The sequence below is a fragment of the Oncorhynchus kisutch genome, linkage group LG16 (assembly GCF_002021735.2).
Source record: "Oncorhynchus kisutch isolate 150728-3 linkage group LG16, Okis_V2, whole genome shotgun sequence".
NCBI classification, from domain to species: domain Eukaryota; kingdom Metazoa; phylum Chordata; class Actinopteri; order Salmoniformes; family Salmonidae; genus Oncorhynchus; species Oncorhynchus kisutch.
In genome coordinates, this window is record NC_034189.2 from 33,636,560 (window position 1) to 33,660,949 (window position 24,390).

Genomic DNA, 24,390 nt, shown 5'->3' on the forward strand with positions numbered 1-24,390 from the left:
AAATTCATTGTGAAAGTGAGACAGATCTGCTTTTTTGAAGACTCCATTTTGAAGACTGAAACTGAGGCATATTTTTGAAAGGAGAGGACATTGTTTTGGACTGGTAAGTTGCTCTCATGCTAATGCCGTTGTTTGAAATTAATATAAAATATTATTTGTGATTGTTTTACATTTTATTTGCAATATATAAAGATGTAATGAAATGGGTAAAGTACACGTTAGCTAGTCATTGTGAGTGAGGGTCTGTTTGTTTGTATGAGAATGACCATAGCCTATGTCTCTGTGTGTGTGTATATATATACTTTTGGCCCTTAGGCACATCCATGCCTGCACAAATATATTTGGGCACATGAACACTTGTGTCAGGAGCAGAAGGGACAGGGCTTGGTGCAGTGGTGCTGTAGCCAGCAAACTCCTTGATGCTCCCTCTAATGTAGACTGATTGGAGGAAGCATGCTGGCTGTGTTGAGATGTATGGGTTTGCATTCTACACAATACCATTTTATATAAAATAGACAACAATAATTTTTTCACCTCTTCCACACTCACTTTACGGAATTCAAAATGACAAATCTTGTCTTTCAAAATTTGAATTTGTAGTGTCAGCTTTTGTTGCTGGCATGTCATGCCTAAATTTGCTAATCTTGCCAATTAAGTAAATCAGCAACATCAGTAGGTTTTGTGATGAATGAGCCATCTGAAGAGAAATAATACTGCTAAAGCGTTCAATGTCACCATTCAGAGTGGGCACAGGGCCAGATATAATGCACATGTTATTAGTGTCTAGCTTCTTGTGACTCTCAAACCCGGATCTGGGAGCGTAATCATCGCTTCAAACGAATTAGCATAACGCAGCGGACATAAATCTTCCTAGAAAATCTTCCTATTCATGAAAATCACAAATGAAATATATTGAGACACAGCTTAGCCTTTTGTTAATCACACTGTCATCTCAGATTTTCTAAATATGCTTTACAGCCAACGCTAGACAGGCATTTTTGTAAGTTTATCATGGCATAATGCTATGCTAGGCTCTGCTAGCAGCAGGCAACATTTTCACGAAAATAAGAAAAGCAATCAAATTAAATCATTTACCTTTGAAGAACGTCGGATGTTTTCACTCAGGAGACTCCCAGTTAGATAGCAAATGTTCCTTTTTCCCAAAAATATTATTTTTGTAGGCGAAATAGCTCCCGTTTGTTCTTCACGTTTGGCTGAGAAATCGACCGGAAAATGCGGTCACTACAACGATAGCTCCATAATATCGACAGAAACATGGCAAACGTTGTTTAGAATCAATCCTCAAGGTGTTTTTCACATATCTATTCGATAATATATCCGTCGGGACAATTGGTTTCTCATTAGAAGCGATTGGAATAATGTACTCAGTACTTTAGTACTCAGTACTTTACGCAAGATTTTCTGTGGGAGCCATCATGTGACCACTTACTCAATGTGGTCCCTTACGGCTATTCTTCAACATAAATGCGTAAAAAGACGTCACAATGCTGTAGACACCTTGGGGAATACGTAGAAAGCGTAAGCTCATTCGGAGCCCATTCACAGCCATATACGGAGTCATTGGCATGAAGCGCTTTCAAAAAATGTGGCACTTCCTGATTGTATTTTTATCTGTGTTTCGCCTGTAACATCAGTTCTGTTGCACTCACAGACAATATCTTTGCAGTTTTGGAAACGTCAGAGTGTTTTCTATCCAAAGCTGTCAATTATATGCATATTCGAGCATCTTGTTGTGACAAAATATCCCGTTTAAAACAGGAACGTTTTTTATCCAACAATGAAAATACTGCCCCTAGAGTCTCAACAGGCTAGCAGAGAATCTGTCAGCTATTTAAAATGCAGGTTCAACTCTTCAGAGCTGCCCTTTATAATATGTGACCCATTTCAGGAAACTAGGCATATGTCGCAAGTCACGACTTCACAGAAGGGCCATTTTTATATATCTTTTTTTTCATCAAAATGTGTTTTTTGTCAGAAACGCCTTTTGGAACTTTGGAAATTTCATGTGCCTTAATAACAAACTTCTATGCCATCTGTAAATATGAAAAATAATTGTTAAATTACGAGCCCTGTTGGTTGAGCTACAGAAAAAGTCAAGCAACCTTCCCACTAGCCATGATTGGCTGAGATAATGAGTGGGCTGGACGCCAAGAGAGGAGTTCAGATTGGTCTGCCATATAGAGGGCTTCTGTCTATTTGAGCTGGTCAGTCTGTGTTGGTTAATACTGCCGAACGCAGCTTTTAAAACAAATATTCTGTAGTGGAGCTGCATAAGTGTTGCTCTCCACTTTCTGGAGGATCGAGTTTTGAAATCAGTAGAATTAGAGTATGATCGCTAAAGAGATGGAGACACCTGTCTCCGGATTACATCTTCAAACTAAGGGCATCCGTGATAGGGAGACGCATCCATCATGCATGATGATTTATATGGGTAAGATAGTCTAGCTTGCTACATTTTCAGATATTTAAATGTTTCAAATTTTGACAGAAAGTGGTTTCATTTAAATTTAAAGTGTACTGTTAGCTAGCTAGCTAACGTTAGCTGGCTGGCTCCCTAGCTAACGTTAAGTGTCTGATGTTATTATTTATTTCCCAGAACCATTTGCTTCACTAGTTAGAGCCTAATGTTAGCTAGCTAACATTGAACCTGGTTGGTTAGCTCCCAGCAGATTCATGCAGGGTAGTAACGACATGATTCGGCACTATGTTCATTGTCATTTAACTAGCTAATGTTAGCTGGCTGGCTCGTTAGCTAACGTTACGTGACGTGTGTGATCTTACACGTTGTTTACCTAACTAGATTCATTGTTTACCTATCTAGCTAGCTACATGTCTTAAGGTAAAGTGTACTGTTAGCTAGCTAGCTAACATTAGCTGGCTGGCTCCCTAGCTAACATTATGTGTATGATGTCATAATTTGTATCCCAAAGCCATTTGCTTTACTAGTTAGAGCCTAATGTTAGCTAGCCTCTTTGGGCTAGGGGGCAGTATTTTGACATCTGGATGAAAAGCGGGCCCAAAGTAAACTGCCTGTTACTCAGGTCCAGAAGCTAGGATATGCATGTAATTGGTAGATTAGTATAGAAAACACTCTAACTTTTCTAAAACTTTTAAAATAATATCCGTGAGTATAACAGAACTGATATGGCAGGTGAAACAGAGGACAAATCATCCCCAAAAAATAAAATGTCAGCTTACCACTTTTTTCAATGGCTATTACTTTAATTATAAGTCCTCCTCCCAGATTGCAGTTCCCGAGGGCTTCCACTAGATGTCAACAGTCTTTAGAAAGAATTTCAGGCTGGTTTTTGAAAAATTACCCAGAAATTGTAGTTTTTCTATGTGGCTCCTATTTTGGCTGTAGTGTTTCCAAGCGTGTGGAAGAAAGCGTGTTCTTTGGTATTTTTCCATCTTAAATTTGATTGTTTATTTGCGTATTAGGATACCTATAAGGTTTGATTATAAATGTTGTTTGACTTGTTTGAAAAAGTAACGTTTTGGATGAATTCTGTATGCATTTTGATGAAGGGAAAATGGGTGGCTTATTGACTGAAGCGCACCAGCTAAAATTAGTTTCTATGGATATAAAGAAGGACATGATCGAACAAAAGGACCATTTGTGATGTAACTGGGACCTTTTGGAGTGCCAACAGAAGAAGATCATTAAAGGTAAGGCATTTTTATATCGCTATTTCTGACTTTTGTGTCGCACCTACCTGTTTGAAATATGATTTTCATGTGTTTGTATGCGGGGCGCTATCCTCAGATGGTTTGCTTTTTGAAATCTGACACGGCGGCTGGATTAACAAGAAGTTAAGCTTTATTTTTATATATTACACTTGTGGTTTTATGAAAGTTAAATATTTATAATACTGTTGTTTGAATTTCACGCTCTGCAATTTCACCGGGTGTTGTCGAGGTGTCCCGATAACGGCAAGCCTTTCCCAAACAGGCAAGCTAACATTGAATCTAGTTGGTTAGCTTCCAGCAGATTCATGCAGGGTAGGAATGACATGATTTGGCACTATGTTCATTGTTGTTTAACCAGCTAACGTTAGCTGGCTGGCTCGTCTGCTAACTTTACGTGATGTGTGTGATCTTACATGTTGCTTACCTAGGTAGGTTTATTGTTTACCTAACTAGCTAGCTACATGTCTTAAGGTAAAGTGTACAACACCAGCTGAATATGGCAGGTGTCAGTAAACATTGGCAAAAAAGCATAATGAAATTGTTGCCAGCAGACCTGGTTAGGCTGTTTTCATGTTACCAAGAGGTAAACAAATTATCATCAAGTGTGCGCTCTGAACGCTGCAAGGGCGAAACGAGATGGGTGGGGCTAAAGCTTAAGACAGTGTGAATGATGCTGAATGGGTGTAGACAAAGAAGAGCTCTTCATTAGATACCAAAACATTCAAAGGCCATTTTCTCAAACGTGGGTTTACAAGTTTATCAACATTCAAAACAAAATTACTTTCCCATTGTTCCTCAAAAATTTAGTTTATGATATACCATTATGTTGCTCTGAGTCTCTACTTTTATCCAATGTCAGAAACACAATTTCTAATTTTGCTACATAAGACCAAATCCAGGTGGTTAGTCACATATCATTAAAACACACATGGACTACAATAGAATTGATTTCCATATCCTGGCGTAGAACATTCTGGAGCAGTTTAGTAATATAATTTACTGGAGCTCCAGGACAGCAGTGTTTTTGCACCAGGAACAGTGACATTTCTTACCATGGAGCTGCCCAAAATCATGGCTGGCGAGAAAGGTGAGGAAATCCGCCCACTCGAACAGGATTAGGAGAACCCTTTAAGGATGGACAAGAGGCAGGATAACTTGCTGGCTGACGAAAAGTAGGCTAAACGTTGACAGTTTAATATTTGCCTCGGAATTCAATAAAAGGAACGCGCGCAGTTTTGTCCCCAATGTGTCTGTCTTCATTTACTTGTAGCCTACTTTTTAGCTGTAATGCCTGTGACAAGGACCCAATCACTTGACGGGCATTGGCTAATAAGGTCTGGTGAATATTATCAAGTGCTTGTTAAATTGTGAATGAGAGAATGACGAAGTGTGTGCAGCTTGCACAAGAACCAAATTAGAGCTCATGCCTTTCATGCAATTTTTTTTCAAATCATCATTCAAATCACCTCCCATCATGCAGCCTTAGAATTGATACAAAATCCAAACAAAACTAAAGTTCCATAAATAGCTCTAAATTAAGCATATAGTGGGACCAGTTTCTTTGTTAACCGCTCAACACAGGAAAAGCCGAAGGTGCTCACTTCCTTTGAAATCATTTGGAGAAAATATCCTTTCTATTTTATTAAGCCATGTTCAATTGTATTCTTCATACTTTAATACCTCCTAATTCTAAGCAAATCCTGTCAGCTAAATTAACTAGCGTAGTTCACAACTGTATGGCATAGCCATATCAGGGCCTAACATGAGGAAAGCTGGTTCTTTAGAACTGTCTAAAATAAATCATGGATTTAATGTGAAGGTGTAGGCCATATTAAATTGATTTTTACAACTTTTTTATATTGTAGAAGTTACAAAGTTCTGCATCAGTGGCTTGTAGGCTATGTGTGGAAGCCAGGAGATGCTAAACTTGTTTATATTAATTAACAGTCAATTACCGTGAGACCGGCAGTTATTTGCTTGACAATCACGGGCTGACAAAATGTTATACCTGCCACAGCCCTATGAATAACCAGATCAGCTTATTACAGCTTGGTTTGGCTTGGTTCGGTAAGGCTCAGTAGTGTGAAAAACGGTTCAATTATTTTAGCCTCCACTGTTCCCCACGTACCTGATGAGCCCACCACACCATTAAGTAGGAGAATCCAGCAATCCAACAGATAGAGCCCAGAAATGAGATGGGAAAGAACTTCTTTGCAGTCTGTTAGACAAAAGGAGGAAAAATATATAGTTACTATAAAGATGGAAATTACAGAAATGAAGCCTCAATACTATGGTATACAGGTATCTACAGCAAATAACACATCACACAATTACCAGTTATAGAAAAATAAGTAAACAGATACAGTTCATATCAAACATGAGTTTTTCTCTCTATCATGTGTCACAAATGGCACCCTATTCCCTATACTAGCTTTGACCAAGGCCCATAGGGTGTAGTGCACTACATAGGGAATATGGTGCCATTTGGGACACCTAATTCTCTATCTGACAAACTGGAACAGTAAGAGATAGAAATGGACGAGAAGCACTTACTGGTTTCCTGACATCGGGCAGTGTTAGCCACAGAGGGAAGATGATGGGCATGATTAAGAGGTAGGTGAAACGCTTGCGCATGGTGTCTGGCCAGGACAGGCTCAGAGGCTGGTCCTCATCCTCCTCATCCTCAGCCTAAGAAGAGAGAGCTTTCAGTATGGATACAGTTTCAAAATTCAAAAATCACTAGCACATCTGAGTTCTTGTTGCAGGTGAATGGAAATAATGTGATAGCTTCAAAGAAAAGAGAAACTCGCAGAATGGATACATTGGTTTGGAGAAATCTGTGCTCAAAAATAATTTCAATGGGTCATGTGTTGCAGTAAGGGTCAGCCATCTTGAAGCTCTACAATATGTTTTACAAAATGTTCAGGGAGTCAAGTCAGGCACATCCATGGGCACCTGGACTGTGATTGAAACAAAGGCTCTTGTGATTTATTTAATCACCACTTGAACTCTATTCAATAAGCAAAAATATTTTCTGGTGCGAAAATATTATTATGACGATTTTGATGATAAATAACATTGACAACTAGGCCTTAGGAATTGATGATAGAGTTGGTCAGCATGCCCTCACTCTCAGTGACCTTAAGAGAGTGGTGATTGATGACAGAGATTGGGAAGATTGCTCCAAGCCTGGAGGAGTCCGACACTCTACTTATCAGGTACTATGACATGTCTGGACTGCTGGACCCTCAGTGTGGTCATCTGAATACCAAACAGGTGAGAGACCTCAACTTCGGAAGATAAGAGTCTGCATCGCTGTGTAGGTGACATGGAAGTAGGCAGTGGCTCACTGCATGACATTAATCCAAGCAGGCCTATTCTTGACAAAATCCAAACCCAAACCCATCCATCAGTAACCTGATATATTGCATTATTGTGTCAAAGAGTGGTATCAATCACACCATCAAAGGCATGATTTGCTCTAGCTAAAACATGAGGAACAAGCTTAAGAACCTGCGCAATGGCATTTGGTATTTTTGGCTTATCTGCAAAGATCTTGACAACATCTAGTCATGTTTTTAAGATGGAAAAATTACGTTTTACATATTTGTTTTATGTGGGCATCGAAGGACAGAGAAGGATCCAACTTGACTCCCAGGTTGGAGATGACAGAGAACAGGTGGAAGACTTGGGCGTTGATTGTAGGTTAGATGTTTCCACCACTGATGACCTGCTTGGGTGTCCCAATAAGCACAGCCTAAGTGTTGTTACTGTTCAACTGGAGGAAGTTCTCTTTCATCCATGCCCTGATGTCTTCTATGCAGCTGCTGAGTTTTGCTAGCTGCTGAATGTCCGGTTTAGTGTTAATATAAATCTGGGTATAGTCAGCGTAGCAGGTGAAGTTGATGTTATAATCTCTGAGGATTTGGCCGAGAGGGAGCATGTAAATTAAAAACAGGATAGGGCTCAACACTGACCCCTGTGACTGCAGACTCCTCAGACCTGGACTATCCAATATTGATGTATTGCTTCCTATTAGAGAGGTAGGAGGAGAAACACAGATCTACATTACCTTCAAAAAGTATTCATACTCCTTGAATTATTCCATATTTTGTTGTGTTACAACCTGAATTCAAAATGGATTAAAGCAACAAAAATCTCACCCATCTACAGACAATAACCCATAATGATAACATGAAAACATGTTTTTAGAAATGTTATGAATATACTGAAAATTAAATACAGAAATAACACATTTGCATACAGTGGCCTGCGAAAGTATTCACCCCCTTGGCAGTTTTCCTATTTTGCTGCCGTTCAACCTGAAATTTAAATGGATTTTGGGGGGGTTATATAATTTGATTTACACAACATACCGACCACTTTAAAGATAAAAAACATTTTCTATTGTGAAACAAACAAGAAATAAGGCAAAAAAAACAGCGTGCATAACTATTCACCCCCCCCCCCCCCAAGTCAATACTTAGTAGAGTCACCTTTTGCAGCAATTACAGCTGCAAGTCTCTTGGGGTATATCTTTATAAGCTTGGCACATCTAGTCACTGGGATTTTTGCCCATTCTTCAAGGCTAAACTGCTCCAGGTCCTTCAAATTGGATGGGTTCCGCTGGTGTACAGCTATCTTTAAATCATACCACAGATTCTAAATTGGATTGAGGTCTGGGCTTTGACTTAGGCCATTCCAAGACATTTAAATGGTTCACGTTAAACCACTCAAGTGTTGCTTTAGCAGTATGCTTAGGGTCATTGTCCTGCTGGAAGGTGAACCTCCGTCCCAGTCTCAAATTTCTGGAAGACTGAAACAGATTTCCCTCAAGACTTTCCCTGTATTAAGCACCATCCATCATTCCTTTAATTCTGACCAGTTTCAAAGTCCCTGCCAATGAAAAACATGGTGCTCTCGGGGTGATGAGAGGTGCTGGGTTTGCGCCAGACATAGATGGCCAAAAAGCATCATTTTATTCTCATCTGACCAGAGTACCTTCTTCCATATGTTTGGGGAGTCTCCCACATGCCTTTTGGCGAACACCAAACGTGTTTGCATATTTTTTTCTTAAAGCAATGGCTTTTAATCTGGCCACTCTTCCATAAAGCCCAGCTCTGTGGAGTGTACGGCTTAAAGTGGTCCTATGGACAGATACTCCAATCTCCGTTGTGGAGCTTTGCAGCTCCTTCAGGGTTATTTCTGGTCAGAGTGGTACTCAGTGATGTGTTGTGTTTGCCCCAAACATAACGCTTTGTATTCAGGACATGAAGTTCATTTCTTTGCCACATTTTTGAAAGTTTTACTTTACTGCCTTATTGCAAACAGGATGCATGTTTTGGAATATTGTATTCTGTACAGCCTTCCTTGTTTTCACTCTGTCAATAAGGTTAGTATTGTGGAGTAACTACAATGTTGATGATCCATCCTCAGTTTTCTCCTATCACAGTAATTGTTTTAAAGTCACCATTGGCTTGATGGTGAAATCCCTGAGCGGTTTTCTTCCTCTCCGGCAACTCTCCGGTTAGGAAGGACGCCTGTATCTTTGTAGTGACTGGGTGTATTGATACCCCATCCAAAGTGTAATTAATAACTTCACCATGCTCAAAGGGGTATTCAATGTCTGCTTTTTTTTTACCTGTCTACCTTCTTTGCGAGGCATTGGAAAACATACCTGGTCCTTGTGGTTGAATCTGTGATTGAAATTCACTGCTCAACTGAGGGACCTTACAGATAATTGAATGTGTGGGGTACAGAGATGAAGTAGTCACTCAAAAATCATATTTAACACTGTTATTGCACACAGAGTGAGTCCATGCAACTTATTATGTGACTTATTAAGCACATTTTTATTCCTGAACGTATTTAGGCTTGCCATAACAAAGGGGTTGAATACTTATTGACTTCAGACATTTCAGCTTTTCATTTGTAATTATGGGGTATTGTGTGTCGGCCAGTGACAGAAAATCTCAAGAAAAATGTTTTTTAAATTCAGGCTGTAACACAACAAAATTTAAAAAACAAGTCAGGGGGTGTGTACTTTCTCAGGTGGTGAATTAGAAACATGTAGAAATAATTTGTTGAAACCATCAACTCGTTTATATTATATTCGTGCACCTCAAAGTTTGAATTTGTGAAAATTGTTTGCTGAAGGTAACATTTCCTCTCTTTTTAGAGCAAACAATAGTGAGCCCATAGATTTTATTAATCTGAGCAACAGTATGAGTGATGAGGGTTGAGGTGATGACTATTATTAGCAATAGATCATAGATCAATAGATCATAAAACTGATGGGGTGCAGCTGAATTGATCGATGTGCATGGCCATATTACCAACCAGGCTCAATTTCACCAGCTTCCTTCCGTAGTTTATTCTAAGACTGTCCTACATTCCCAATGCGTAATAATAGAGAGTTCAAAACAAAAAAATTACTTTAAAAAGAAACTAGGTAGATACAAAAATGTATCGACGTTTAGAGGACAACAACCAGTAAGATCTATTTCAAAGCACTGGCAAGCCTGTGTGAAAAAGACTATAAAAAAATAGCTGAAAATCAAGGGGATCCCTTTTGTTACCCAGAGCATATTTCAGTGTGACTGGTGGGTTGTGGAATGGGGAAGGACGAGTAATGTTTTTCCAGTGATGGCAAAGATATCTGTAGATGATTATAAGATCCGAAGTGAAGCTGATTTTGCTTAACAACTTTAAATATGTCCAATATGTAGATTGCCCTTTTAAGATTAATCAATAATTAAACCCAATGTTAACAAAAACATGACATATCCTTTGTGAGTAATACAGTTCATTTGACAGGGTAATATGCCATTCAAACAACAGCAAAGTGTGAACCATTTTGGTAAACAGCTGCGGGATGGGTCTGGAGAAATGTAACTACTCTCAAATTCATAGACAGAGATATGGATGGAAGGACTGACCATCGATGAGATCAAAATGACACCCATCCATACCCCACAAGACATACCACCAGAGGTCTCTTCACAATCCCCAAGTCCGGAACAGACTATGGGAGGCGCACAATACTACATAGAGCCATGACTACATGGAACTCTATTCCACATCAGGTAACCGATGCAAGCAGTAGAATCAGATTTGAAAAAACACAAAATACACCTTATGGAATAGCGGAGAGTGTGAAGTGACACACACACAGGTACAGACACAGACACATTGGAATATTGCTGTATGGTGGTATTATACATTGTATTGTAGATACATTATTTAGTGGTGTAATAATGTTATATGATGTAATGTTTTACCTTTTGTTTTATGTGTGATGTAAGTGCCTTAATGTGTTTGGACCCCAAGAAGAGGCAGTAGCTAATGGGGATCCCTAATAAATACAAATACAAAAAACTAAGCTCAAAATGCATTTATAAGTCAAATTCTTCAAGAATCAATGGGTATGTATAATGAATTTAAAAGTCTAAAATGGATGTACCAATTGTAGATTTTCCCTTTAAGATTCATTAAGAATGAATCCCAATCTAAACAAAAACATGACATATCCTTTGTGAGTAATACAGCTCAATTTGTTAAAGATTTTGGAGGTATGATATCTAACTTTGGTATCTATGTTTTGGTAAACGTTTGTAGAAACAAGAGTTATAACAGTTGCTGGGCAAGGATCAAAGATAAAAGAAGAAAAAAAGGTAAAAAAATAACAAGTAAGTTTGAATGACACTGAGGGGCAGTGTTGTTACAGCTAATGCCTGTTTGCCTGAGGCTGATGCAGTTTAGGTGTTTGTACACATGCAAAAACACACTCTCATTCAAATGTATACACGTGCACATACACTGGGACACACACATGTAAATAATGCCATACATGCACTCAAACATCTTCAGTTGGCCTTGCTGTTATGATTTTTGTTGTCCTTGATGTCTTTTGTTTTTTTGTTTTCCTTGCCTGTCTTTCTTTTTTTTAAATTGTGTTCATTTTGTTGATTGTTGGCGCTTTGGGGGATGGGGATTTGGGGACAGGGGTCTTGGGGGTGGGGAACAGAATTGTTTTATTTCACTCAGGGGGGGGGGGGTCTTGGGTGGTTGAGGGGCAGCTCTTGGGGAACTGTGGAGGGACCAATTGCTGGTTTGAGTCCCCTTTATTGACATTGTGGGAGATCTGTCGACGAGCCCTTGAGCAGGGCGATGACCGTGGTTGCTTCTGTGGGTCGCTCTGGATGGGAGTCTGTTAGATAACTGAATGTGATGTAGATGTTGAGAGGCTTCACTGCAAGTAGATTGTATGTTTTAATATAAAATATATATATATAAGAAGAAGAAGAAGAAATGGAATAAGAATGAAAGGGTATTACATCTTGATGGGTGATTGTTAGATATTTACAGCATTTAAAAAAATAAGTGCAACTGAGGTTCATTGGCTCTGCTTGAATACACCAAATTGTCCTTGATGTACAGGATGGATTCACCATGGGATGGGTCATAATGCCATTTATTCTGGTCTTGCCAGCTGTTTCCCTTCCTCTTTGTCACTTTGAGTGAGCGCCTGATCACTCTGGTAGCATGCTGTGCCATCTGCCTACCTGGCACGGCATAGTGAAGCAAGGAAAGTCTCCTTGCTCGTCCCGGTGCTACTGTTGTGAGTGTGTTTGAGTTTCACGCATCCTGAGGTGGTGGGCAGCGGGAGAGAGAGGGGTATAATTGCACCCACAGGCATGCTGGGAGATTACCAACAATAATGACCCATGCTGAGGTCATTTCCACCTTTGCATCAATCCCACAGAACTTCTCTTCTCACTATGCTGAAGTACAGCTCCCAGTGTGGGATTCTTTATCTCAAAGACATTCATCCATTATCGTCCCCACATTATCATCCCCACAGTTCAAATTAAAATCTCCTTAACATTATACCTAAGCCAATATGACACCAATATTGATGAAAATTTGCAAATCAACTGGACTGGAGGTATAAAACACACTCCCTGCTTCTTGTCATGAGCTGTCCGTTCCTTACCGAGAACCACATACTGGATTTTAAACAGCATAGGGGGAAAAAATTAAACAATTATTGGTCAGAAGTAGCTCAATATCTAGGCGTCGGATAAGAACAAGACTACAGCGTACATAAAAAGGGGCCATTAGATTTGCCACCTTTCGGGCTGAAAAAGTTTCTAGGGTCAACCGTTTTGATTAAATATATAATTATTCGCTCTCACGTGCTCATTTCTGTCCATTAAGAACCAACAATGTGCTACCTTTTTCTAGCATTTCTGACAATGCTAACATATTTTTTTCCCGAAGTGCAGAGTTCTAATACTGAGTCTTTTGCTTGGCAACAACACAGCTGCTTACATGGTGGTGGTATTCAAGCTGAGGTTTGTATTTGTATTTATCATGGATCCCCATTCATGAATAATGAATAACTTCTAAATTTAGCATGTTGAGGTGACTAAACTGCTTGGCGTAACCTTGGACTGTAAACTGTCATGGTCAAAACATATTGATACAACAGTAGCTAAGATGGGGAGAAGTCTGTCCATAATAATGCGCTGGTCTGCCTTCTAAACAGCACTATCAACATGGCAGGTCCTACAGGCAGGTCCTACAGTTTTGTATTGTAAGGTTTTAAAAATGGTATAACTGGAAGAGTAGCTGCTGCCTTGGATTATGTTGGAGAGGCTTCCAATAAATAACACCTTCTATGTCCTGTTAGACAGTTAACTCTTTATCCATAATATAGCAGGGGGTTTAAAGCCATAACACATATGTTTTTCCAGCAGCAGACTATGATCGATAATGTCAAACGCCGCACTGAAGTCTAACAAAACAGACCCCACAATCTTTTCATCATCAATTTCTCTCACCCAATCATCAGTCATAATGTGTAAGTGCTGTGCTTGCAAAGAAAAAGTCTCATCTGAGGCTGGAAAATAAAAATAAAAGATTAAGATGGGCAAAAGAACACAGTCACTGGACACAGTATCCCGGAGTCACCTCTTCACTGTTGACGTTGAGACTGGTGTTTTGCGGGTACTATTCAATGAAGATGCCAGTTGAGGACTTGTGAGGCATCTGTTTCTCAAACTAGACACTTCTAATGTACTTGTCCTCTTGCTCAGTTGTGCACCGGGGCCTCCCACTCCTCTTTCTATTCTGGTTAGTGCCAGTTTGCGCTGTTCTGTGAAGGGAGTAGGACACAGCGTTGTACGAGATCTTAAGTTTCTTGACAATTTCTCGCATGGAATAGCCTTAAAATGCTGATGCTCCAGATACTCAACTAGTCTAAAGAAGGCCAGTTTTATTGTTTCTTTAATCAGAACAACAGTTTTCAGCTGTGCTAACATAATTGCAAAAGGGTTTTCTAATGATCAATTAGCCTTTTAAAATGATGAACTTGGATTAGCTAACACAACATGCCATCGGCCACATCACCAACAAACTAACATGGTCCAAGCACACCAAGACAGTCGTGAAGAGGGCATGACAAAACAAAACCTATTCCCCCTCAGGAGACTGAAAAGATTTGGCATGGGTCCTCAGATCCTCAAAGGTTTTTTACAGCTGCACCATTGAGAGCCTCCTGACAGGTTGTATCACTGCCTGGTATGACAACTGCTCAGCCTCCGACCACAAGGCACTACAGATGGTAGTGCGTACGGCCCAGTACATCACCGGGGCCAAGCTTCCTGCCATCCAGGACTTCTATACCAGGCGGTGTCAGAGGAAGGCCTTAAAAATTGTCAAAGACTTTAGCCACCATAGACTGTTCTCTCTGCTACCGCATGGCAAGCGCTAACGGAGCGCCAAGTCCAGGTCCAAAATTCTCCTAAATAACTTCTACCCCCAAGTCATAAGACTCCTGAACATCTAATCAAATGGCTACCCAGAATACTACTTTTTTGTATTTTCTTAAAACTGCATTGTTGGTTAAGGGCTTGTAAGTAAGCATTTCACTGTAAAGGTTGTATTCGGCGCATGTGACAAATAAATTCAGTGTTTCACATGAACAAGTGATTGCTTTTGATAACAACACTTTTTCTTCCTTCCCACTGTTTTTCGCCCGATGACATGACGGGCCAGATAAAAAAAAGATGCAGAGAGGAGGTTTGATTTATCTAACGCTCCAGACAATCTATTTAAATTATCTGTCGAAATCATTGTTTTAAGAACAGGCTTCATAGTGTTACCGCCTGTGGATCTGAAGATTACTAAATCAGAGTTAATATCCTGCGTGACCTAAATTATGATTGGGAAATAATTTAGCTTGCTAGCTAATCAGCTCATTAGGTAACTTACCCGTGAAACGTAAAGCCTCGTCCAACATCAATCAAGGGATTCTCGCCCTGCTGAGTTCTGCAACTGTAAATTAAACCGAGCTAGCTTGCTATGTGAAAATCTGTAGTTAATTAAATGTGTGATTAATAATAATCGTTTGATGTAGCTACATTGTCAGAGACAAGTCGCAAGTGAGTCAGTGAGAGTGACTACAGATTTCTGTCAAGGTCCGAGTCCTCACCTCCAGCCAGGTACATACACACCTTGTCTGAAAATGCACAGATCCAAATTTACACAGCTCATGGTCTAGACTATTTGCATCCCGCCACCCTATGTAGACATGATCCCACTCTGTGAACACATTGACCATACTACAACGAATGCCTGTTGCATTATTTGCTTACCACAAGCAATTATTAATATTTTTCAATATTTTTCATCATGGTGACAGTCTACCTACCACAATGAGGATGACCAGATCCAGATTCCATCAACAGTCATTCAGCATTACTTGTATCTGATGCAGGGCTCTCCAACCCTGTTCCTGGAGAGCTAGTGTCTTGTAGGTTTAAGCTCCGACCTTGATCCAGTGCTCCTGATTCTAATAATTAGCTGGGTACGGTTTCCCCAAAGCATTGAAGTTCTTTGTTAGAACCTTCTTAGCAGCATCGTTAAATCTCTGAGCTGTTTCCCAAAACCATTTTTTCTAAAGTTGCATTTGAAAACAATCGTTATTTACCGACTGTCTCAGACCACTCGTAGAACAGCTAAGTGAATCGTTAGATGCGTTTTCTTCCCTACCCCATCACTTTATACATGGAAGACCACTAAAAATAGAATCAATATGTTTATATGTCTCTCTGTGACCACCGATCTTCACAACGAAGTAGATTACAAATACAAAGTTGCCAATGTCTTTACAGTTGTTACAAACAAGCAAAGGATAAAAATATGCTTCAAATGAAAACAGAGATGAGTGCATTAAAAGACAAATAGCCTACAGTATAGGCTACAGGCCTATATAATTCAATAATATTGAAATAATCTAAAATCTAATAATCTAAATGTTGTTGCTAATTGTAGGCTACTGTCTGTAATTTTTGCCTCAGTATATTTAATGTTTAACAACATATGCACAATGATGTACTAAATCTTGAGTTAGTATATTATTATAGGTAAGCATTAGAACAAGCCGCCTCAATATTTGCAGTCATAGGGGATCATGTCTTTCCAGGAGTTGATCCGTCGTCAGTATTGTGGAATAATTATAATATTAAGGTAAGCTGTTCCGAGAGCAGTGGTGCCTTTTTTTTATAGATCCTATCAGTTCTCTCTGCAATATTTTGGGAAATGCATGTTACATCTTCGTCCGTTGTAGGAAAGATGCATTGGTTCATAAGCTGAATCAGGAAAGTTACAGCTGGAGTTTGAGCGATAACCTAAAAGAGGGTTCTGCAGGAGATCTGAAGCTCCACCTAGTCCAAGGCGACCCCTCTCTTTTTAAACCTCTCTCTATTATAGCCCTCTCTGGTGATTGTGAATTGCCCCACTCCACTAGGGGACTGAGAAGGATGACAACACAGACATCTTGCAGCTTACACATTTCACAAAGTCATTCAAAGTCATTAAATAAAGTGAATAATATTTTTTGTTTCTTATTCTTATTATGCTCTATGTAAGTAATTAAGAAGTTCCACTAGCTAGGTTAATATGGATTGTGCTGATGACTCAATTACAAGAATGTTGTAATAAAGACTTGACTGAAAGATTGTCATGTTTTATATTGTTATACTTCATGTAACTGGTCATCACATGCCTCTTGCATTTCAATATGTTATTTGAATTACACAATTGCCAGGCAGAAAACTGAGGATATGCTGTTAGATGCAACAAAAGTCCACAGCCATCTCGGATATTGCTGGACACCTTCCTATATACGATTTTGTGATGAAACTGTCCAAATAATATTGGAGATATGGCCAGGAGAAGCTAATACTAACGATCAAGGGAATATGGACATACCTTTAACATTCTCCTATGTGTGTTTGCTCAAACTGTCGGAGGATTCAATGCCACATTATGCTATTGTAGCTAGCTATGTAACTTTAGACAAGCATTGATTTGATTAAATTGGCTAGCTAATGTAGCTAGCTACAATAGACAGGTTGGGTTGCGATTTCTATTTCATCAGCCTCAATTTTGAATATGGCTGAGATAATAACTGAATGTATGTTGGGTTTCAACCTTGGATATACGGAGTTAGCTAGTTACCTAACTTGTGCCATAGCTGCGGCTGTTTTTTATTTATTTTCTTCGTATCCTAGGTAATGTTATTGCTAACGTTATACTTGTCGTTGTTCACTCGGACAGGACGTTATTTACTCCGCAGCCTGCATAGCTAATAGTTAGCTGGCTAATGTTATCTAGCTACAATGTAAGCAGAAACATATACAATTTAAAAGCATGCCGGCTATCTGGTTTAAGATACGTGTTATCTAGCTAACTAGCTAATAACTTTTGCCACTAGCTAAATACTGTCTGCAAGGCAACTGTGCCAAGTAGCTAGTAATGACAGGAGAACGAGGTAGCTTCGATTCATCACAGCCCCTGATATAGGTTGAATAGATATCCAATCAATACATGCTGCATTCTAACTTTAAATGATATGGATGATCTGTAATCCTAATTCTGTCTATAGTTTCCTTTTTCTACTTCAACAAAAATGTAATATTAGCCTGTTAGCCCCTGTGTAATTAGTTAGTTTTCCTTCATGATTTGCAGTAAAAGATAGAGGAAACAACACCTTTCTCAAATACTCAAACGGAAAGCACTTTTGACATGTAATCTTTGTCTATCATTCAAGTGTAACTGTTTATAAATTAGTAGCATTTCTTAAATGTCTTCTTAGAGAATTCCTATAGGAGAATGCTACATTTCTATCCACCCTTCCAGCAAGAAAACTAGCAAGCAGATTGCGGTGTCATCTGCTGACCATTTAGGGAACTAAGTTCTCAATTGGTGTGCCAAAATTCGTTCCGTAATATGAAGTATTGACGGAGAATTTACGAGGCGAAAACTCACTTTAATTATTTGACGACTATTGTTCGCATCTATAATACACATTTTGTGTCTGTAATATAAATTGTGTATTCACATATTTCCTAACCATGCATCTGCATACAGTGCTTTACATTTCTGAGGAGTTCTAAGCATATTAAAGCCACATTTACGTTTGTCTCTAAACCACAGTAATTCTGTTTTTTTGCATTTAATAAATGTGCAGGTTCATTATTCCGTAACTTTATGGTTCGTATCTTTGAGGTTCTACAGCATCTGACTAGTACCTTAGTAACTATGTGCACAAGAGGCTGGCAGGGAGTTATGAAGTTTGATGCTTAGTAGAGTTGAAGTCGGAAGTTCACATACACCTCAGTCAAAGACATTTAAACTCCGTTTTTCACAATTCCTGACATTTAATACTAGTAAGAAATCCCTGTCTTAGGTCAGTTAGGATCACCACTTTATTTTAAGAATGTGAAATGTCAGAATAATAGTAGAGAGAGAGATTTATTTCAGCTTTTATTTCTTTCATCACATTCCCAGTGGGTCAGAAAATTACATACACTCAATTAGTATTTGGTAGCATTGCCTTTAAATTGTTTAACTTGGGTCAAACGTTTCGGGTAGCCTCCACAAGCTTCCCACAATAAGTTGGGTGAATATTGGCCCATTCCTCTTGGCAGGGCTGATGTAACTGAGTCAGGTTTGTTGGCCTCCTTGCTCGCACAACGCTTTTTCAGTTCTGCCCACACATTTTCTAAAGGGTTGAGGTCAGGGCTTTGTGATGGCCACTCCAATACCTTGACTTTGTTATCCTTAAGCCATTTTGCCACAACTTTGGAAGTATGCTTGGGGTCATTGTCCATTTGGAAGAAGTTTTAACTTCCTGACTGATGTCTTGAGATGTTGCTTCAATATATCCACATAATTTCATGATGCCATCTATTTTGTGAAGTGCACCAGTCCCTCCTGTAGCAAAGCACCCCCACAACAGGATGCTGCCACCCACGTGCTTCACGGTTGGAATGTTGTTCTTCAGCTTGCAAGCCTCCTCCTTTTTCCTCCAAACATAACGATGGTCATTATGGCCAAACAGTTCTATTTTTGTTTCATCAGACCAGAGGACATTTCTCCAAAAAGTACAATCTTTGTCCCCATGTGCAGTTGCAAACCGTAGACTAGCTTCTTCCTTGCTGAGCGGCCTTTCAGGTTATGTCGATATAGGACTCGTTTTACTGTGGATATAGATACTTTTGTACCTGTTTCCTCAAGCATCTTCACAAGGTCCTTTGCTGTTGTTCTGGGATTGATTCGCGCTTTCCGCACCAAAGTATGTTCATCTCTAGGAGACAGAACGCGTCTCCTTCCTGAGCGGTATGACGGCTGCGTGGTCCCATGGTGTTTATACTTGCGTACTATTGTTTGTACAGATGAACGTGGTACCTTTAGGTGTATGGAAATTGCTGGATGAACCAGACTTGTGGAGGTTTAAAAAAAATCTTAGCTGATTTCTTTTTACTTTCCCATGATGTCAAGCAAAGAGCCACTGAGTTTGAAGATAGGCCTTGAAATATATGAACAGGTACACCTTCAATTGACTCAAATTACATCAATTAGCCTATCAGACGCTTCTAAAGCCATGACATAGTTTTCTGGAATTTTCCAAGCTATTTAAAGGCACAGTGAACTTAGTGTATGCAAACTTCTGACCCACTGGAATTGTGATACAGTGAACTATAAGTGAAATAATAAGCCTGTAAACAATTTTTGGAAAAATGACTTGCACAAAGTAGTTGTTCTAACCAACTTGCCAAAACTATAGTTCGTTAAAATACATTTGTGGAGTGATTGAAAAACTAGTTTTAATGACTCCAACCTAAGTGTATGTAAACTTCCGATTTCAAATGTATGTGTGCCCACTTGCTTGCTGTTGGATTTATGTTGGTTTGTGTGTTTATGTGTGTGCTTAAAATGGGTTTCTTACCGCAGCTTCCCCTTCTTGTCCAGCAGTGCCATTCATTGGTGGTGTGACTTCCACCTCGACATTCGAGCTGTTTGGAAGATTCTTATCTGCATATTATAAAAGAGAAAACATAGAGAGCAATTAATTTAATTGTGGTATATTGGTAGACAAAAATCCAATGCACGGATCATGTAAGATCAGTGTGGTATGTTAATTAAATGCAGAGTAATATCAGTAAAACAACTGCAATGATTAATCAAGAGATTAACTAATAAGGAATGACTAGCTATAATTGCACATCCATCATTCAAACTATCTACGGTATCCTTACAAACACAGGCAGTGTTTGCTTCCCATTCGGAGCAGATGTTGCATGGTTTTGAGGATGATTTCCCTTATAAAATAAAAATCGTACACACTTATCCACACAAACGTATTGCTGCCATGAGGAAACAAACAAACTGTACAGCCATTTGTCCCCCATACAAGTTGTTTCCATGGAAAGAAAGTTTAGAAAACAACAATAAAAAAGCAGCAGAGCTTCTGCAGGTGTACATCGTTTTTCAAGACAAGGATTGAAGAATACTGCTTTAGGACATCCAACGCAGGTCTTTCATGGTCAAGATATACAATGGCTAATATATTGTTTTGGGGATGTTTTTGTGCTTTTCAGTGCACAGTTGCCCGATACAATCTGTCCCCATTCGTACTGCTAGCAGCACCAAAAATGCAAAGCAGGAGATGTTGGATTTAGAGTGTCTGTGAGTGTGTTCCTGCAGTGCAGCTCCCCCTATCTTGTATGAGGGCTAATATGTATCCTATTCATTTAGAGCCAGATTCACTTATGCTCTTGATTAAAATACAAAATGCCGAAAGCCATGTAATTGGATGATTATAACATAATTGCCATGGAAATTGGTTTAATCCAAGTGTGTTTGTGACACAGCAGGAGATTGTCAGGGAGATGCTGTGATCTGATACTCGTCTAACAAATTACTTCCCTGGTCCTTTTGGAAGGTATCCTATACACTATTAACTAAACCATAAAAAATAATCACATCCATTATACATTTGATATGTAGATTTGATATAATATGTGGCATATAAAAATCTGAGTAAATAAGGCAAGGAACTACACATTTGTTTATTAATCCAATCAGAATGTTTTTTGGTCTACAGTACAATATTTTTGAAGCTAAAACCCATTGAATCAGCACCATGAACTATTAGCTCTAATATAACAACAAGAGAACCAAGCATCAAAGCCAGCAGCTATCAAAACTGGTCATGCATTTGGGTTCGGTTTAGATGCTAATATTTTAATGTAGCGCTGTTAGCATAATTTTGTCTCAGTAATAAATATCCATTTCCCTCTTTGATTTTGTAACAATGAAAGCTCTTTCTATGGCCTCCCTGAGTATCTTTTTGACCATTGTGTCTTTGAAATGAAAACCTGCATTAATTGCACCTGGGAGCGTCTCAATTGAACGAATCAACTAGGTTAGACTGGTTAGACTGTAAACTCTCCTTCCTGACTCACAGTAAGCATCTCCAATCCAAAATTAAATATAGAATCGGCGTCCTATGGTGAGGGAAAAATTATGTATTCACCTTATTTGTTGGATATGTAACAATTATTTACTTAATGAACAGTAAGATATTTCTGTACTGCTAATGCTGTGTTTTATGGTCTCCACTCTAGCACCCTGCAGCTAGTCTGGGTGTTGAGGACATGGCATAGAGATAGCTTAAAGCTGACAATTGATTTGTCTTGGGGATAAAAACCTAAAAGCTAGCATTCTATAGACAAGATGTGGTGTGTGTGACTCAAGATAGAGAGAGCCTGGAAGAGTTAAGAACAATGCCTCATTGTCTCATCTTCCTGGCATCTGGAAAACTAAGTAAAATACCATCCTTTGTAGATAACCTAGGTGGCTTATGGGAAGTTAAGAAATGACTGACTAAGCAATCTTGATATCAGCTATATAAAACGGTGCATCATCTGTAAAAGGTTAGACTCTCAGCCTAACAGTCAGTCAAGACTGGTGGGCTGACAGTCTCATTATTTCAATAATACTATATATTATATTATATATATAGATATTAAATAAAAAGGATTGTTTGAAGAGATGACCAAGTCCAAGTCTCTCTCAGTACTGAATTTCCACGAAACTATTTTGCAACAAAGCATCCTTCACTCATGCCGCCAAACATACCCTAGTAAAACTGACTATTCTACCGATCCTTGACTTCGGCCATGTCATTTATAATGTAGCCTCCAACACTCTACTCAGCAAATTGGATGCAGTCTATCACAGTGCCATCCGTTTTGTCACCAAAGCCCCATATACTACCCACCACTGTGACCGGTATGCTCTCATTGGCTGGCCCTCGCTTCATAACCGTTGCCAAACCCACTGGCTCCAGGTAATCTATAAGTCATTGCTAGGTAAAGCCCCACCTTATCTCAGCTCACTGGTCACCATAGCAGCACCCACCCACAGCACGTGCTCCAGCAGGTATATTTCGCTGGTCACCCCCAAAGCCATTTCCTCCTTCGGCCGCCTTTCCTTCCAGTTCTCTGTTGTCAATGACCTCATTTGCACACACTGTGTTTTGCACACATCTTCTCTATTGTATTATTGACTGTATGTTTCTTTATTCCATGTGTAACTCTGTGTTGTTGTTTGTGTCGCACTGCTTTTCTTTATCTTGGCCAGGTCGCAGTTGTAAATGAGAACTTGTTCTCAACTAGCTTACCTGGTTAAATTAAGGTGAAATAAAAAAAATTGCTATAAGACAACAGTCAAAATTTATTTGGCAGTTCTAAATTCCATGGTTGCTTGGCTTTAGAAGCAAGGCCTCATTAACCCTCAAGCTAGCATTTTTTTTCCATCATATCTCAAAGGTGGTTTATTCAATCCTCCCAATTTTTCAGAACTTTGTCAGTCAAGTTGTTCCTAATATCTACAACAAAATGTTAGATTTTCTGCATCAATATGGACACAACCGATTGGCAAATGTACTGTAAATTGAGAAATAATATGACTATAGCGAACAAAAAGAAGAAACTGTAACTAGAAACAAAGATAAATGATAGTCAAAAGCTTTAGAGTGCCTTAAATAACATTTTGGGCAAAAAGGCAAACTCGGCTCCATCATTCATTGAATCAAATAAAAAAACACTGATAATGCTACTTTAATGATTTCTTCATTGCCAAGATTAGCAAGCGTAGGCATGATATTGTATTGCAAAAACAAATCGTGACCCTACACATTCATAAATAACTGAACAAATTATGAAAGACAAGATTTGTCATTTTGAATTCCGTAAAGTGTGTGTGGAAGAGGTGAAAACATTATTGTTTTCAATTAACAATGACAAGCCACCTGGGTCTGACAACTTGGATGGAAATTACTGAGGATGATAGTGAGTGATATTGCCACTCCTATTTGCCATCTCTTCAATCTAAGCCTACAGGAAAGTGTGTACCCTCAGGCCTGAACGGAAGCAAAAGTCATTCCACTACACAAGAATAGCAAAGCACCCTTTACTTGCTCAAATAGCCGACAAAGCAGCCTGTTACCAACCCTTAGTAAACTTATGGAAAAAATGTGTTTGACCAGATACAATGTTATTTCACAGTAAAAAAAAAAGGAACAACAGATTTCCAGCACGCTTATAGGGAAGGACATTCAACAAGCACGACACTTACACAAATGTGACCGACCGGCTCATATCGGTCTTATGCAGCAAAATTTGAAATTATGCTTTTTACATTGGAAAAAGTAGAGACTCAGAGCTACAAAATGGTATATAATCCACTACAGTTGCGGAACAACGGGAAAGTAATTTTTCTTTGAAAGTTGATAGGCCATTTTTTTTTGAATGTTTTGGTACTGCTACTGAAAATACCTTATTTGTCTACACCCATTCAGCATCTTTCACACTCTCTTAAGCTTTAGCCTAGCACCCAAGCTAACGGGCTGACATTGGCTAGCTTGCTAGCTACTTCCAGACACATAATGAGACAACACCCTACTCTGACCATTTTACTCGCCCTAGCAGAGCTGGTTAAGCTGTTTTTGTGTTATCCAGAGCAGTCAACATCCCTTTCATAAATTTATCGGTTATTCTGCGCTCTTTGGCACACTCAAACGAGAGTGCTCTGAAACCAGAGTAGATGGCCAGACTGAATTTATGAATGCACCTGAAATGGTTACTTGCAAAGAGGAGTCTTTTGTTAAGACATGTAGCTTGCTAGCTAGCTAGGTAAACAATTAACGTAAACTCACCCCATTCCGTACAAATGTGCGCAACCGCGACATTCAAACGAGGCTGCAAAGAAAACTAATGGGACTGTAGCGACTGTGTTGACTTCAAAATCTGGGGTGTGATC

At 39.2% G+C, this 24,390-nt stretch overlaps 1 protein-coding gene across 2 annotated transcripts in view; it reads right to left on the reverse strand.

The window, feature by feature from the left end:
- Positions 1-24,390, reverse strand: part of LOC109906631 (sodium/potassium/calcium exchanger 2-like) — a 182,428-nt gene that overhangs the window by 14,008 nt on the left and 144,030 nt on the right. For both annotated transcript variants that reach the window (XM_031792247.1, XM_031792246.1), the window contains 3 exons: positions 20,012-20,097; positions 6,265-6,399; positions 5,840-5,929 (listed from right to left, as the gene is read on the reverse strand). In XM_031792247.1, the coding sequence (XP_031648107.1) occupies positions 5,840-5,929; positions 6,265-6,399; positions 20,012-20,097 (311 nt within the window). The remainder of the gene's footprint in view (positions 1-5,839; positions 5,930-6,264; positions 6,400-20,011; positions 20,098-24,390) is intronic.